This window comes from Hyperolius riggenbachi, chromosome 1, assembly GCF_040937935.1.
Source record: "Hyperolius riggenbachi isolate aHypRig1 chromosome 1, aHypRig1.pri, whole genome shotgun sequence".
In the NCBI taxonomy this organism is placed as follows: domain Eukaryota; kingdom Metazoa; phylum Chordata; class Amphibia; order Anura; family Hyperoliidae; genus Hyperolius; species Hyperolius riggenbachi.
The window spans coordinates 386376477-386389241 of record NC_090646.1 but is presented as its reverse complement, the minus strand read 5'-3'; the positions used below and the strand labels follow the sequence as shown (position 1 = coordinate 386389241).

The following is a 12765-nucleotide window of genomic DNA, read 5'->3' as shown; positions in this document are numbered from 1 at the left end:
ACAGGTAGTAAAGGGAGATTATGGTAGAAGTGATGTTCTATAAGCTAACAGTGGTTGTAGGTGAGTTAGGATGTATATGTGAGTGCGGTGGAGGAGCAAACATATTACATATGACTACTGATATTTTTTTTTAAAGCAAATAACTATGTCTTTGGAGGGAATGGAAAGTCAGTAGAAATAATGCAAACTCTTTATTTTCCAGGGTTTCTTATGGCAAAACTAAAGAGAGGAGTGAAGAGACAACATGGGCCTGCAAATATTTTCCAGGAATTTAGCCAATTTTTCCAATACTGTATTTGTGTTTTACAAAGCAATGGTACCACATCATACTTAGGCTTAGTTGATCTCTATGACGCATCACTTATACATTTCAAGTGTGGTGTTTCATTTGCACTGTAAGACTGAGACACAGCTGTGGCTAGATACAGAAGGACTCGAGTGCAGCACCTGACATCAAAGGGACGCAGAGTACACACTTCTGCAATTACTGGTAAAGACACTTTCTCACGCTTAGTTCATTCAAGTCTGTGATCCGGATACAGATTGCTGAGATGGATAGTCTGTGGCCTCTACAATTGGGCAAAGTAGTCATAAGGTGAATACTTCCAGAGCTTCTAAATTAAATTAGTATTTTTTTTTATTGACGTTTCATTTAATCTCTTGAATACAATAGTGCAATACGATAGTTTAATTTTAACTTAAAACAGAACAAGAATGTTCAGATAGGGGCTAGCACAGGGACACTGAAGGGTTAAGGTTTACCATAAAAATGCAATAAATGTTATTTCTTGGCTTTTCTACCTTCTGTGCATTGACATAAACAACCAGATGGTAGTGTCCAACAGCCTAGCAGTCCAAACCATCCCCATACATGCCATGCTTTATGATGGGGTATGTGTACAACAGTGAGCACAAAAGCAAGGACCCCGATGCTGGTAAAAGGGAGCAGGACAGTATGGCTCCTCAGAGGCACTCTAATGGTGAGACACGTTTATCTTATGCAATGAGACAATTCTGCTATAAAAGGGAATTCTAGGTGAGAGGGATATGGAGGCTGACATGTTTACTTCCTTTAAAATAATGCACAATGTCTGGCTGTCCTGCTGATCCTCTGCCTCTAATACTTTAAAGGGAACCTTTACTAAGCTAAGAGAAAAAAAAAAAGTTTTACTTACCTTTCCGCCAGCCCCCTGCAGACGTCCTGTGTCCGCGCCGTCTCAAACAGATCCTCCGGTTCCCTTTAAGCCATAGACCCTAAATAAGCATGCAGATCAAATATCTATGACACATCTGACAAGATTAGCTGCATGCTTGTTTCAGGTGTGTGATTTAGACCCTACTGACCACAAAGTTCATCAGGGCTGCCAGGCAACTGGTATTGTGTAAAAAGAAAATAAATATGGCAGCTTCATTATGTCTCACACCTTGGATTCCTTTTAAGCATATGGGTCATGAAGGATAGGATAGTAACTCAAAAATTAAGCCCAATTTACTACCAATAAGTTTCTTCTGGCCTGAAAAACATACATTACATTCAGCAAACATGTCCTTGATTTATTAAAGTGAACGTTTGACAAAACTGACACAGTGTCTGGTAAGGATAAATCTGCATTCCAATATTTATAGTCTCCCTGCAGTGCACATGTAACAAAATGGCTGCTCAATCCTGACAGTGCACTTCCACAGGAACCGGACTGACTGTGTCTGCAAATGCAGCAGCAGTTTCCAACACCACAGCCAAATTACCCGGTTTTAAAGAGAACCCGAGGTGTGTTTAAAGAATGTTATCTGCATACAGGTGCTGGATCTGCCTATACAGCCCAGCCTCTGTTGCTATTCCAAACCCCACTAAGGTCCCCCTGCACTCTGCAATCCCTCATAAATCACAGCCATGCTGTGAGGCTGTGTTTACATCTGTAGTGTCAGTCTCAGCTGCTCCCCGACCTCCTGCATAGCTCCGGTCTCTGCCCCCGTCCCTTCCCTCCAATCAGCAGGGAGGGAAGGGATTCAGGCGGGGACTGGAGTTCTGCAGGAGGCGGGGAGAGCAGCAGACTGACACTATAGAGATAAACACAGCCAGCTCTGACAAGCTGTTTGTCAGCAGCGTGGCTGTGATTTATGAGGGATTGCAGAGTGCAGGGGGACCTTAGGGGGGTTTGGGATAGCAACAGAGGCTGGGCTGTATAGGCAGATCCAGCCTCTGTATGCAGATAATATTCTTCAAACCCACCTCGGGTTCTCTTTAAACCTGACTGTGACTTTTAGATATCACTCATTCAAATATGGTAAAACATAACTGATTCCTTCTGAAGTCGGTGATCCTAACTTTGAAAAGATTCTCCTCATGTACATGACAGGGTAAATTTCCTCATACTCAGTTACCAACTGCAGTGCTGAATTCATTACAACACCAAGGATAAACCAGGGTTCAATGACAAGTTTCCATAGTAAAGGCTTTGCAATGGTATCAATAAACTTCAGCTCACTGGCCAGTTGCAGTGCTGGTAGATTTCCAATACAATAAATTGAGCTGAACAACCCACTGCAATGTCAAGAGACAACTCTGACCATTTGCAATACTGAAGGCTCTTATACATAATGGATAAAAATAAGTTCCCCGTTTAGCTGTAGTGGCTGGTTACAGTAATGAAGACATTATATCAACAGCTGTGCAAACAGGCGATGACAAGATGGTCTGATAATCTCAGGTCACCGAAACACACGCAAAACTGAAAACTTGCCCATCGTGGTGAGTTTAAGATTTTTAGTGCAAAATGGCCCTTTGTTGGCCAAGCTCAAAAATGATAATCAGGGCCTTAAGTGCACTGAGTACCCAGAATACATATTTCTTCTTTACAATGAACCTTTTCATAAGTGAGGTTCCTAATCCGGTGTGTTGTTGGGGGGCCGGGGGCAGTGCCTTACCTATGGGAAGCTGTTTCTCTAGCCCCCCATCCATGTGGAGTGCGCCATCAGCATCCACAGTGACTGGCAGTTCAGAGATTCCGCCTCTGGAATGTGCTTCCAGATGCCGCAATGCAGACCTGGAGATGTAGAACATCTGTACTCACATCTACGGAGTACAACTCACGACATGCATTCGGCACCCCGAAGTGCACTTCACAGGCAGAATCTCTGAGCTGCCAGTCGCTGAGGATGCTCATGGCGTACTCCACATGGAAGGAATGTTTTCTTTGTAGGGCTAATTGCTCCATGCCTTGTAAGGTTTTTTTTGTCTTCTTCTGGATCAACTGATATATGTGAAGGTGCAGGCTACAGTTGTACCTCATTTTCTAGTTAAACTCCATGGACATGTATCTTTTTTAACCCAAATAACTATGCAACCCTTTTGTACCTACAGTAATTGTCTAATCAACCTAATCATTAGAGATGGTAAATGAGATGCATGAGATTGACTTTAAAGCAAGCTTAATGCAAATTGTATGCAACTTGGAACTGGGGCAATCCAGATACTTTTGATTATCTCAATTCCAAGCTACATAAAAATTGCATGCAAGCCAGAATAATTTCTATATCACTGACCATCTCTATAAATCATTTACACTCTAACGTTGCCTGCAAAGTTCAAATTCTTTAGTTGTTCAGCCTGGATCTTCGGACAAATAGTAAGAAATGCCAAACTCACCTGCTGAGGCAGATGAAGGATAGTGTGTTCATCAGAGCCAAACTCACAGAGTGCCTTGTATGCAGACCTGCACACTGCTGGCTCCTATCAGACAACAACAAGAAGAAGCATCTTGAAGAAGAGTTTATCTCACATATTCTGTATGTTTAACTGAATGATTGACTAACAAACGGGGCTAAAATAAAAGTTATCCAAAGGATTACTAGAACTGCTCACACAAGTTTACATACATTCACAAATCTGTACAATCATTCATGAAAATACATAAAGATAATTACATGCATATACATCAGGTACTTCTTACTTTATTCTGTGTGTGACTCCAGAGGATACTGATGACTTCAACTTTAAACTTCTGTGGGGAAATAAAAAGTGGTTTACCTATAAGTCTTTCCAAGCATCTGTCCAAGGAATAAAAAACAACCCAAAATGCTGAAAATAAACAAGCCTTTATTGCAGACAAAACACTGAAGAGGTTCTCAGAAACATTAGCCTACCTCATAGTCTTCTGTCTTAACAGTTAAGGAGGGAACCAAGGCAAAGATTTCGTGTAACACTTTAAGCACAAGAACACGGCTGTCACAGCCCAGCTTTGGAGACAGAGCTGCCCAGGTTGAACGAATGTCCACTACCTGAAGATGAGAATGACACGATCAGTTACAATGCAGTACTGTGAGCAGGCCCATAGAATTGTATGGGCAGTGAGTTGACATGCAGAATTATTCAATGCAGCCTGATGGTTTATTAATGAATAGAGCAGTGTCAGCTCTAGAAGACTGACAGGGCTGGGACAGACATACATTTTCGACTAATCCAACCACAAACAGCTAAATGATGTGACAATCATCTAATGTCTTAAGATAGTTTAACATATCCTTGGTCCATCACAAACCTCCTCTCCATCAGGGCTTTAAAATGTATGTCAACGGCTGATATAAGCACAGAAACAAAAATATTACGTGCATGTATGTTTAATAATGTTTTCTCGTACAATTAGCTGTAAAAAAACAAAATAAACATGTCAAAAGCCATTCAGGGGATCCACAGGGCAAAATATCTGACTATTCCAATAGAGCTTAGAGCTCTCTCAATAAGAAGGTTGGCACCACTTGGTTCTGTGTGATGGCCAATTCCCAAAACATGACACCACAAGTGTGCCAGTAAAGTGAAAACTGAATACTTTCCTTTCTGTAAATTTACCTTCCTGGATTGTCCATTTAAAGTACACATAGCTAAGGTAAGTTGTTAAAGAATACCTGACCCGAGGCAAAGCCACCCAAGACAGATAGCATTACTACACAGAGGTGTAGTAATGCTGATTCCACATACCTCTGTGCTTTGTCTATTACTCATTTCTCCTGGTCCCTGTCATCACCCCTTGAAAAATTTGACTTTTGGCTAAAGCCAATTTTTTAGACAGGAAGAGGCAGGCTTGCTGCAAGGTTCCCTCTCATCACCCTTCCATTCCCTACTTTTAAGGGGAGTGAATGGGCTGAGGAAGAGGAGGGAATGGAAAGACGATAGGAGGGAACATAGCTGCAAGCCTGCCTCTTCCTCTCTGAAGATCTGACTTTAGACAAAACTCTGATTTTTAAAAAAGTGATAACAGGGACCGGGAGGAATGTAGAAATAAATGGGCAACACAGAGGTATGTAGATCCTGCATGAACATATCTCTGTGCTTACCTTAGGTAGCTTTGCCTCAGATCAGGTGTGCTTAAGGACCGGTACACACTCAAATGCTTTTCTGCTAGTGAGCAGAGAAGCATTTGGCAGCCTTCGGTGGTCCTTCCCGTCGTTCAACATTTATGAGCCCTGCAGGGGGATATAGAAGCACAGCACTTAAGTTTCCAGGAATAAATGAACTGATGGGAAAAATTGGCATAGAATGCAGAATTTGCACATACGATGGCAAATTCCCTGAAATGGGCGGCAGTAAAGTGAGCAGCGCTAAAGCGAGCAACACGGCTGCATCGTTTAGTGACGCACAGAAGCTTGTGTGAACTGGCTCTTAAGTAGGTGAACTGTGTGAATCACAAGACAGTGTGAACAAAAACTGCAATTTTTTAACAAGACAGTACATGTCAATGTGCTTCAATTACCATATGCTTTTATTTGTTTTCGTGGATTTCAGCTCCAAAACATCGTAATCTGTGTAAATATTCTTGGATTCTGGTTAAACCAAAGTGATAACATAACAAATGTGTTAAGTCCATATTAAAAAAAAAAAAAAAAAAAGTATGATGTTCTCCCCCCAAATCATGTATCAGGATTATATGGTGTGAAACTGGAATAAGGAGACTTCGTGGTGGAGCTTGTGTCCACTTAACCAATCTAGAAGTTAAAATTATATCAGGAAAATTATTAGTGTTAGAAAATCCACATTCACTAACCTCAGCTTGGATAAGAGCATGAAGGCCCTGCAATACCAGAGCAACTGGAGTGGCCTGGTCAGGTTTGGGGCATTCAGTCAGGACTTGAGTGATGGCAGCCAACATGTCTGCAGCATGTGGATACGGCCTGTGGGTTTAGAAACAAAATATAGGTATTTGCACCGTCGTACACAATGGATTATTCAATATGGCACCACCACATCAACAATCCGTGTTGCACTAAGTAGCTACCTTTGAGGACCTGCAGTACATATAGATGCACAGTGTGGTTATTTTTTTGTTCTTTAACAATCCTTTTACCAACTCTTAATTGCTGCCACTGATGTGTGACTGGTTATAATAGCTGTACCGCATTAATAGTTCAACTGATAACTGCTCATGGTCTGTTATGGTCAATGCACGTAATGCATTATATAAGACAGAATGCAACATACAGTGAAATGCTATTCAGCAATTCAGCAATAGCAAGATCTCCACTTAATGTGAAATGGCAGCGGGTGAAATGGTTGATAGGGAAGGAAAAAAAAAAAAAAACTGTCTGTCAATATTACCTTTGTTTGCAGATATCACGGATAGTTGCTGCTTTTGCTACAGTTTTCTCCCACTGAGTTTCTTTGCCAGTTGATAAGCATTGGGAATTGGCTATTGCAATAAGTTTTTGCAGTTCTGGATAGACTCTGTCCTGTAATAAAATTGCACATTTCTTGCTTAGAGCATTTGTAGCATTGACCCAAAGTAATCAATATTTTTTCCCTTCTGTTCTCCCAAGTACAGTATAATTTGGAGAAAACTTGTCTCAGACGTGTAAAGCTTCATTCACACCAGCAATAAATTCTGGAATTTCCCCATCATTCCCGTTGCTGGAAATATGGATGGGTGACATCCGCAAAAAAGATGTGGATGTTACTTCTGATAGATACAGGATGCAATGTCTTATGGTTGTTTATCTCAGGCAACAAAAATTGCCATGCAATTTTTTTTTTAATCAATTGCAAAACAGTGTGTATCCCTGACAGGTTTATGGCAATTTTTTTAGCAAGTGTAAATTCTCTTTTAAAATACCTGGATCCTACCTCGGACTTGTAGCTCCTTGCTGCCAGTAGAGTAGGAGTTCCTTCCCCAGCACAGAACAGATCACCTGGCCCCACCAAACTCCAAATAATGCAGGAAGAAAAGGTAACTCCGTATTGACGGTTTGGTAAATATTTTGGTTTTTAATTACATAATAAGTGGTCTGTGCACAACGGGAAAGCCAGGCTTCTGTTCCCTACCAGCAAGTCCCCAACTACCACATGTGGGTGATACAGTAATAGGGGGAAAAGTCAGTCCAGGAGCGTCGTAATAAAATTGCACGGTAGTCTCTACAGAAAATAGAACTTGAGGAGCTGATTGTCATGTATTTCAAATAGATTTAAAAATGGAGAAAACATTTATAAATAATACTACTTTTACTGTTATATAGATTAACAAAAATGATGTGGCGTAACTAGGGTTTTAGGCATCTTTTTAACAACCAAAACTAAAAATGGAGCAGAGTATACTAACAATAGATGTTCCTCTCAGTACACATCACCGTTTTCCAGTTACCTGCTTCTCCCATAAAGATGTCATAAGACGCAAGGCAAGTGGCTGGAGCTTTGCTGCATTACCAATCATCTGCAAGGATCGGAGGATCTGTGGCACACAAACCTGGTTGTTGAGAAGGGGAACAGTTAATCTCATGTAATCATTAATTATTAACCCTGTGTTAGTGTAATACACTAGATAGCCTCCAGCTTCGAACATCAGATAGATCCCCCTCAGATCAAATCTGATCAGAGAAAGATCCAATCCTTTCACACACTGTACAGAGATTTTAAATAGATTTCAGTAAGAAACCTATTGAAAATGTGTGGAGGTGTGCAATGCCTGCCGGGCCCCCCAGGTCTGTCCCATATGGTAGCAGAGCTCCCACTCGTCTATCTACTGGTGCACCTACTCCTGTGTCTTCTTTCCATCGCCGCTCCAACCTGTGCATTCTTTCCATTACCTGTATCCCATGACAAACACTAAAGGCCCGGTGGTATGAACATGTACACGCCGGGTCTCTTGTATTTGTCATAGGACACAGGTAATGCAGAGAGAACACAGGGAGGAGCACTTGCCAGTGAAGGAGAGAAGACACGGGACACAGGAGGAGGAGCACTGGTGGACAGGTTAGTGTACGCTCTGCACATCGGTTGCCCCACAAATCGAACGCTGCATTCCTGACCCGACACCGATCAAGCAATGTCTTCCATCTGGTGCGATAGCCCGTTTTCATTGATTTTGGGCCAAATGCATCATTTACAGCATTGATTTATAGCTATATGCCTGAGCCAGCTATTTTTGCATACTATACTTTCGGGATTTCTTCACTTCAGAAGATGAGACTGAGTTTGACCCAAGTTGGCCAACTAGCTCAGAGGAGCTCTTTTGCATAGATAACAACTTAAGTATTTTAACTCTTTATATACTGTAAAACAGAAAGGGACTTCACATAATTTCTTGGTGTAATTGCCTTCTTAAAACAGAAGGAAATTTGCAATAATTCAGTTATAAATGAACATTTGTGATTACCCACAATGCACTACTACTAAATATGCACATTATCCCTTTTCGCCCTTGTTAAGCCAAGCAAGCTTCCAGAACCGCTGGTGTATAGCAAGCCTATAGCTTTAAGTTTTACACAGCCATATCAAACCCATATGTAGACAGCCTGTTTTGGACTTTTGGTCCTCATCAGTACATCGCAGGGATTGATAAGGCTGTATCATATGGGCTAGTATCATATGTGTATATGTTTATCTCATCATGTCACTACCCTTTGAATAGGTTTGGGCTTTCTTTTTTTTTGATTGTCGTTTGGAGCAGCCGTTTGAACGACTTGTCAGGCAAACAACGTCATTTCGACGTAACGTACACATGCTCAACAAAGCAGCCAACAAACTAATTCACATGTCGTCTGACAGATTGGACGTTCAGTCATGAAAGACGTGCATAATCATGTTGATAGAAATCCTGGCATCCTGCACCTCTATGCGTATGCGCCGACGTATTAGTTGGTCAAACGACGATGGTTGTTTGTATACACGTAAGGACCTGAAAGTCGTTTGAACGACAGTTGGTCCAACTGATCCACCAAGCAGATCGGGCAAAACAGCTTTTATCCGTCGCTCAACTACTCGTACACACGTCCAACTTGTCGTTCAAACAACAAGATGGATGACAAGTTGGTCGGAAAAGTTGGACGTGTGTACGTGCCTTAAAGAGGAACTCCAGTGAAAATAATGTACGGTAATACATTTTTACAATAATTATTCTTCATTTTTACAATAATTATGTATAAATGATTTAGTCAGTGTTTGCCCATTGTAAAATCTTTTAAATCCCTGATTTACATTCTGACTATTATATGGTGACATTTTTACTGCTGGCAAGTGATGTAGCTGCTGCATGCTTTTTTGGCAGTTGGAAACAGCTGTAAACAGCTATTTCCCACAATTCAGCAAGGCTCACAGACAGGAAACTGCCAGGAGTACGTATTCAGAATTTTTTTGTGGGAGGGGTTTCAGAAAAAATATCAGCCATACAGCGCCCCCTGATGTTCTGTTTGTGAAAAGGAATAGATTTCTCATGTAAAAGGGGGTACCAGCTACTGATTGGGATAAAGTTCAATTCTTGGTCGGAGTTTCTCTTTAAGTCTCCCTGCTTTTGTTATAAGGGTGGAAAAGCAAACAATCAGTAGGGAAGGGAGAAGTTATGAGGATACTCACAGACAGATGTGCTGGTGAGATATGCTAAATTCACATGACAGCAATTTAGGGTCATAAATAAAGGTATTTTTTAATATGTTTTCCCCTCAAATATGCTATATTAACGGGTCCTAACTTTGTGGATACAGAAGCATGGGTGGGATAACACTGGGAGAAAGGCCAAAATTTCAATTAATGTATGTTTCCTCAGTAGCTTAAAGGGAGCCTGCCACAGCCCTTTCCTAATGTCTTCTGTTCTTAACAGAAACAGATGTTCGCTATCCATTTTGTCTTGCAGTATATACTGCTGAGATCAACAACACTACCCTAAGGTTTTATAATCTATACTTCTATGCATTTTTATCCTTACTTACAGAAACAATTTGCTGTTAGCCACAGCACAGAACTCTTCAACTTAAAACAGCGAAAACTACTACAGTGTAAGCATTATTTTCTTGAACTCTTAGAATACAATTTCAGTCAACAGATTAGTCCCACCTCAGATTAGTCCTCCAGCTCCAACAGATTAGTCCCACTACCACCATAATCACTTCAAAGAACAAACCCATGAAATTTGCAGTAAACTAGATGGAGTTTTGCATATAAATGCACAAGAAAAAAAAACAAAGACACACACAAACCTTTGCACAATTTTTTTTTTTTAAAAATAGGTGCATGCAAATAATTGCAGGGATTAAATACAAGGACATGTGTGAACGACCCTTTACTGATATGTATAGGATTTGTCTACATTTTCAATAGGAAACCATTTCTAAACTGCTGTGTCTGAGGTTGGGGAACACATAAGTAATGGATTTATTGTGTGTTCCGCACATCTGCAAGTATCATCCATGACATTTTTGCTTAAAATGATATTATAAACAGAAATAACATAGGCACCTTGTGTGTCCCCAGAGTGGGAAGAGCATACAAAATTTCCCGTAATATTTCAGGCTCCAAGGGACGTCCAAGTCTGAACATCAACACTGGTACCAAGTAAGGAACCTAAAATGCACCATAATGAGTTAGGAAATCCACATATTACTTTCAAACGAAGGTCATGAGTAAACACATTTTAAAAAAAAACCATTAATCAGAGGTCTCCGTATTCACGATGTAGAAGAAAAGATTAGTCAATACGCGGACGATACAATTCTGTATCTAGAGGACCCTCATTCCTCTCTAAAAGCTGCATACGAGACAATAACTGAAATGGGCCAGTACTCAGGATTATCAATAAACTGGAGCAAGTCCGCTATTTTGGGCATAGATACCCCATCAGTATCAAAAGAAGGCCTTCCATGTCCTCTAGAGATTACCACATCATTTAAATATCTGGGTGTTGTAATACAGGCAAACCCCTCCTTCTACTATAAAGATAATGTGGCTCCACTATTATCCCTGGCTCAGAACAAGCTGGTCGACTGGACAAAATTACCCTTATCAGTAGCAGGACGTATACATTTAATTAAAATGGTGCTTATGCCTAAAATATTATACATTCTCCACAACTCCCCGGTGTACATCCCCATATCCTTCTTTAAAAAACTTAATTCATTTATATTATCCATTGTATGGAACAAATCTCGGGCCAAACTCAAGCATAGTATTCTCCAGTGTCCTTCTGACCTTGGAGGCATGGCACTACCTGTCCCCTTGTGGTACTATGTAGCATCACAACTGGAACACATGGCAAATTGGTTCATTGACGATTCTCCATATGCCCCTCAATTACTAGGCTTTGACAATACCAATAAACTATGTAATCTACCCTTTGCTCTATTAAAACACACCCTGCAACAGCAGGACCCACATAACACCATTTTGGTCCAGGCGACTAAGATTTGGAACAGAGCTTGTACACTTGTCCCTTCTAACACATGGGAATTCTACACTCCACTATGGGAAAACCCTTGTCTGCCAGAACTTTGCAAACTCCAAAACACTAGGCTATGGGCAGACAAAGGGATTGTATATTTAGGTCAAGTCTTGAAAGGCTCCCAAATCCCACCATTTTCACACTTAAAGGAGCAATATGCTTTAACAGAAACATTCCACTTTATGTATTTACAACTAACCCATGCCATAAAAGCTCAATTTCCATCCGGTCTGCCCCAGACTGGCACTTCTCTTATTTTAGAAAGTATCAAAGATGGCCCTATACAACATCATATTGGCCTCTTATATTCGCTCATGGCTCAACATCAATCTCAACCCATAGCAGATAAAGCATATGAAAAATGGACTGCAATTGAGGTGGATATTGATGAAGAGGAATGGGAGGAATGTCTAATGGCCACTAAATCAGTTTCACCATGTATCAGAGATAAACTTACGCAATTGTACACTGTACATCAAAGCTACATGCTGCCTTCCCGAATTGCCAAGTTCTCCCCCTTAACCTCACCCAACTGTCCAAAGTGTAACAAGAAAGAACCCTCCTTTTTACATATGTTGTGGCAATGCCCCCCCCCCCCCCCCCCCCCGTGGAGGCATTTTGGAAGCAGGTAGTGGACTTTCTACATGATCGTATGGGCTCCCCGGCCACCCTAGACATTAAAATGTGTATCCTAAACATTATACCTGAAGATATAAACAAATTTGAGAAAACATTCCTGATAGAGACCTTATTCATTGCCAAGCAATGCGTAGCTTTCCGGTGGATGTCTCCACTTAGTCCAACACTGATAGAGTGGAAATCCAAAATAAAAAACTCTTTACCATACAAGCAACTTGTATACAAACACAGAAAATGCCCCAATAAGTTTAACCAAATCTGGGATAGATGGCTGAAAAACCCACCTATGTAAATTAAAACAGGTATTCTTGTCTCACCCTGCTTCCGGGATCCTCTACATTCATAAAATGGGGTTCTTTACCATAAATGTTTTGTTTTCCCCCTTTATGCCAATATTAAACACAAACAGATCTGTGAAGGGCTACCCCTTCATAAT

At 40.8% G+C, this 12765-nt stretch overlaps 1 protein-coding gene across 3 annotated transcripts in view; it reads right to left on the bottom strand.

Annotated features, from left to right (window-relative positions):
* The window catches only part of FOCAD (focadhesin), a 256927-nt gene that overhangs the window by 115895 nt on the left and 128267 nt on the right, over positions 1 to 12765 (bottom strand). For all 3 annotated transcript variants that reach the window (XM_068234405.1, XM_068234403.1, XM_068234404.1), the window contains exons 12-18: positions 10712 to 10816; positions 7626 to 7727; positions 6590 to 6720; positions 6039 to 6165; positions 4144 to 4278; positions 3951 to 4001; positions 3647 to 3730 (exon numbers count right to left, since the gene is read on the bottom strand). In XM_068234405.1, coding sequence (XP_068090506.1) covers positions 3647 to 3730; positions 3951 to 4001; positions 4144 to 4278; positions 6039 to 6165; positions 6590 to 6720; positions 7626 to 7727; positions 10712 to 10816 — 735 coding nt within the window. The remainder of the gene's footprint in view (positions 1 to 3646; positions 3731 to 3950; positions 4002 to 4143; positions 4279 to 6038; positions 6166 to 6589; positions 6721 to 7625; positions 7728 to 10711; positions 10817 to 12765) is intronic.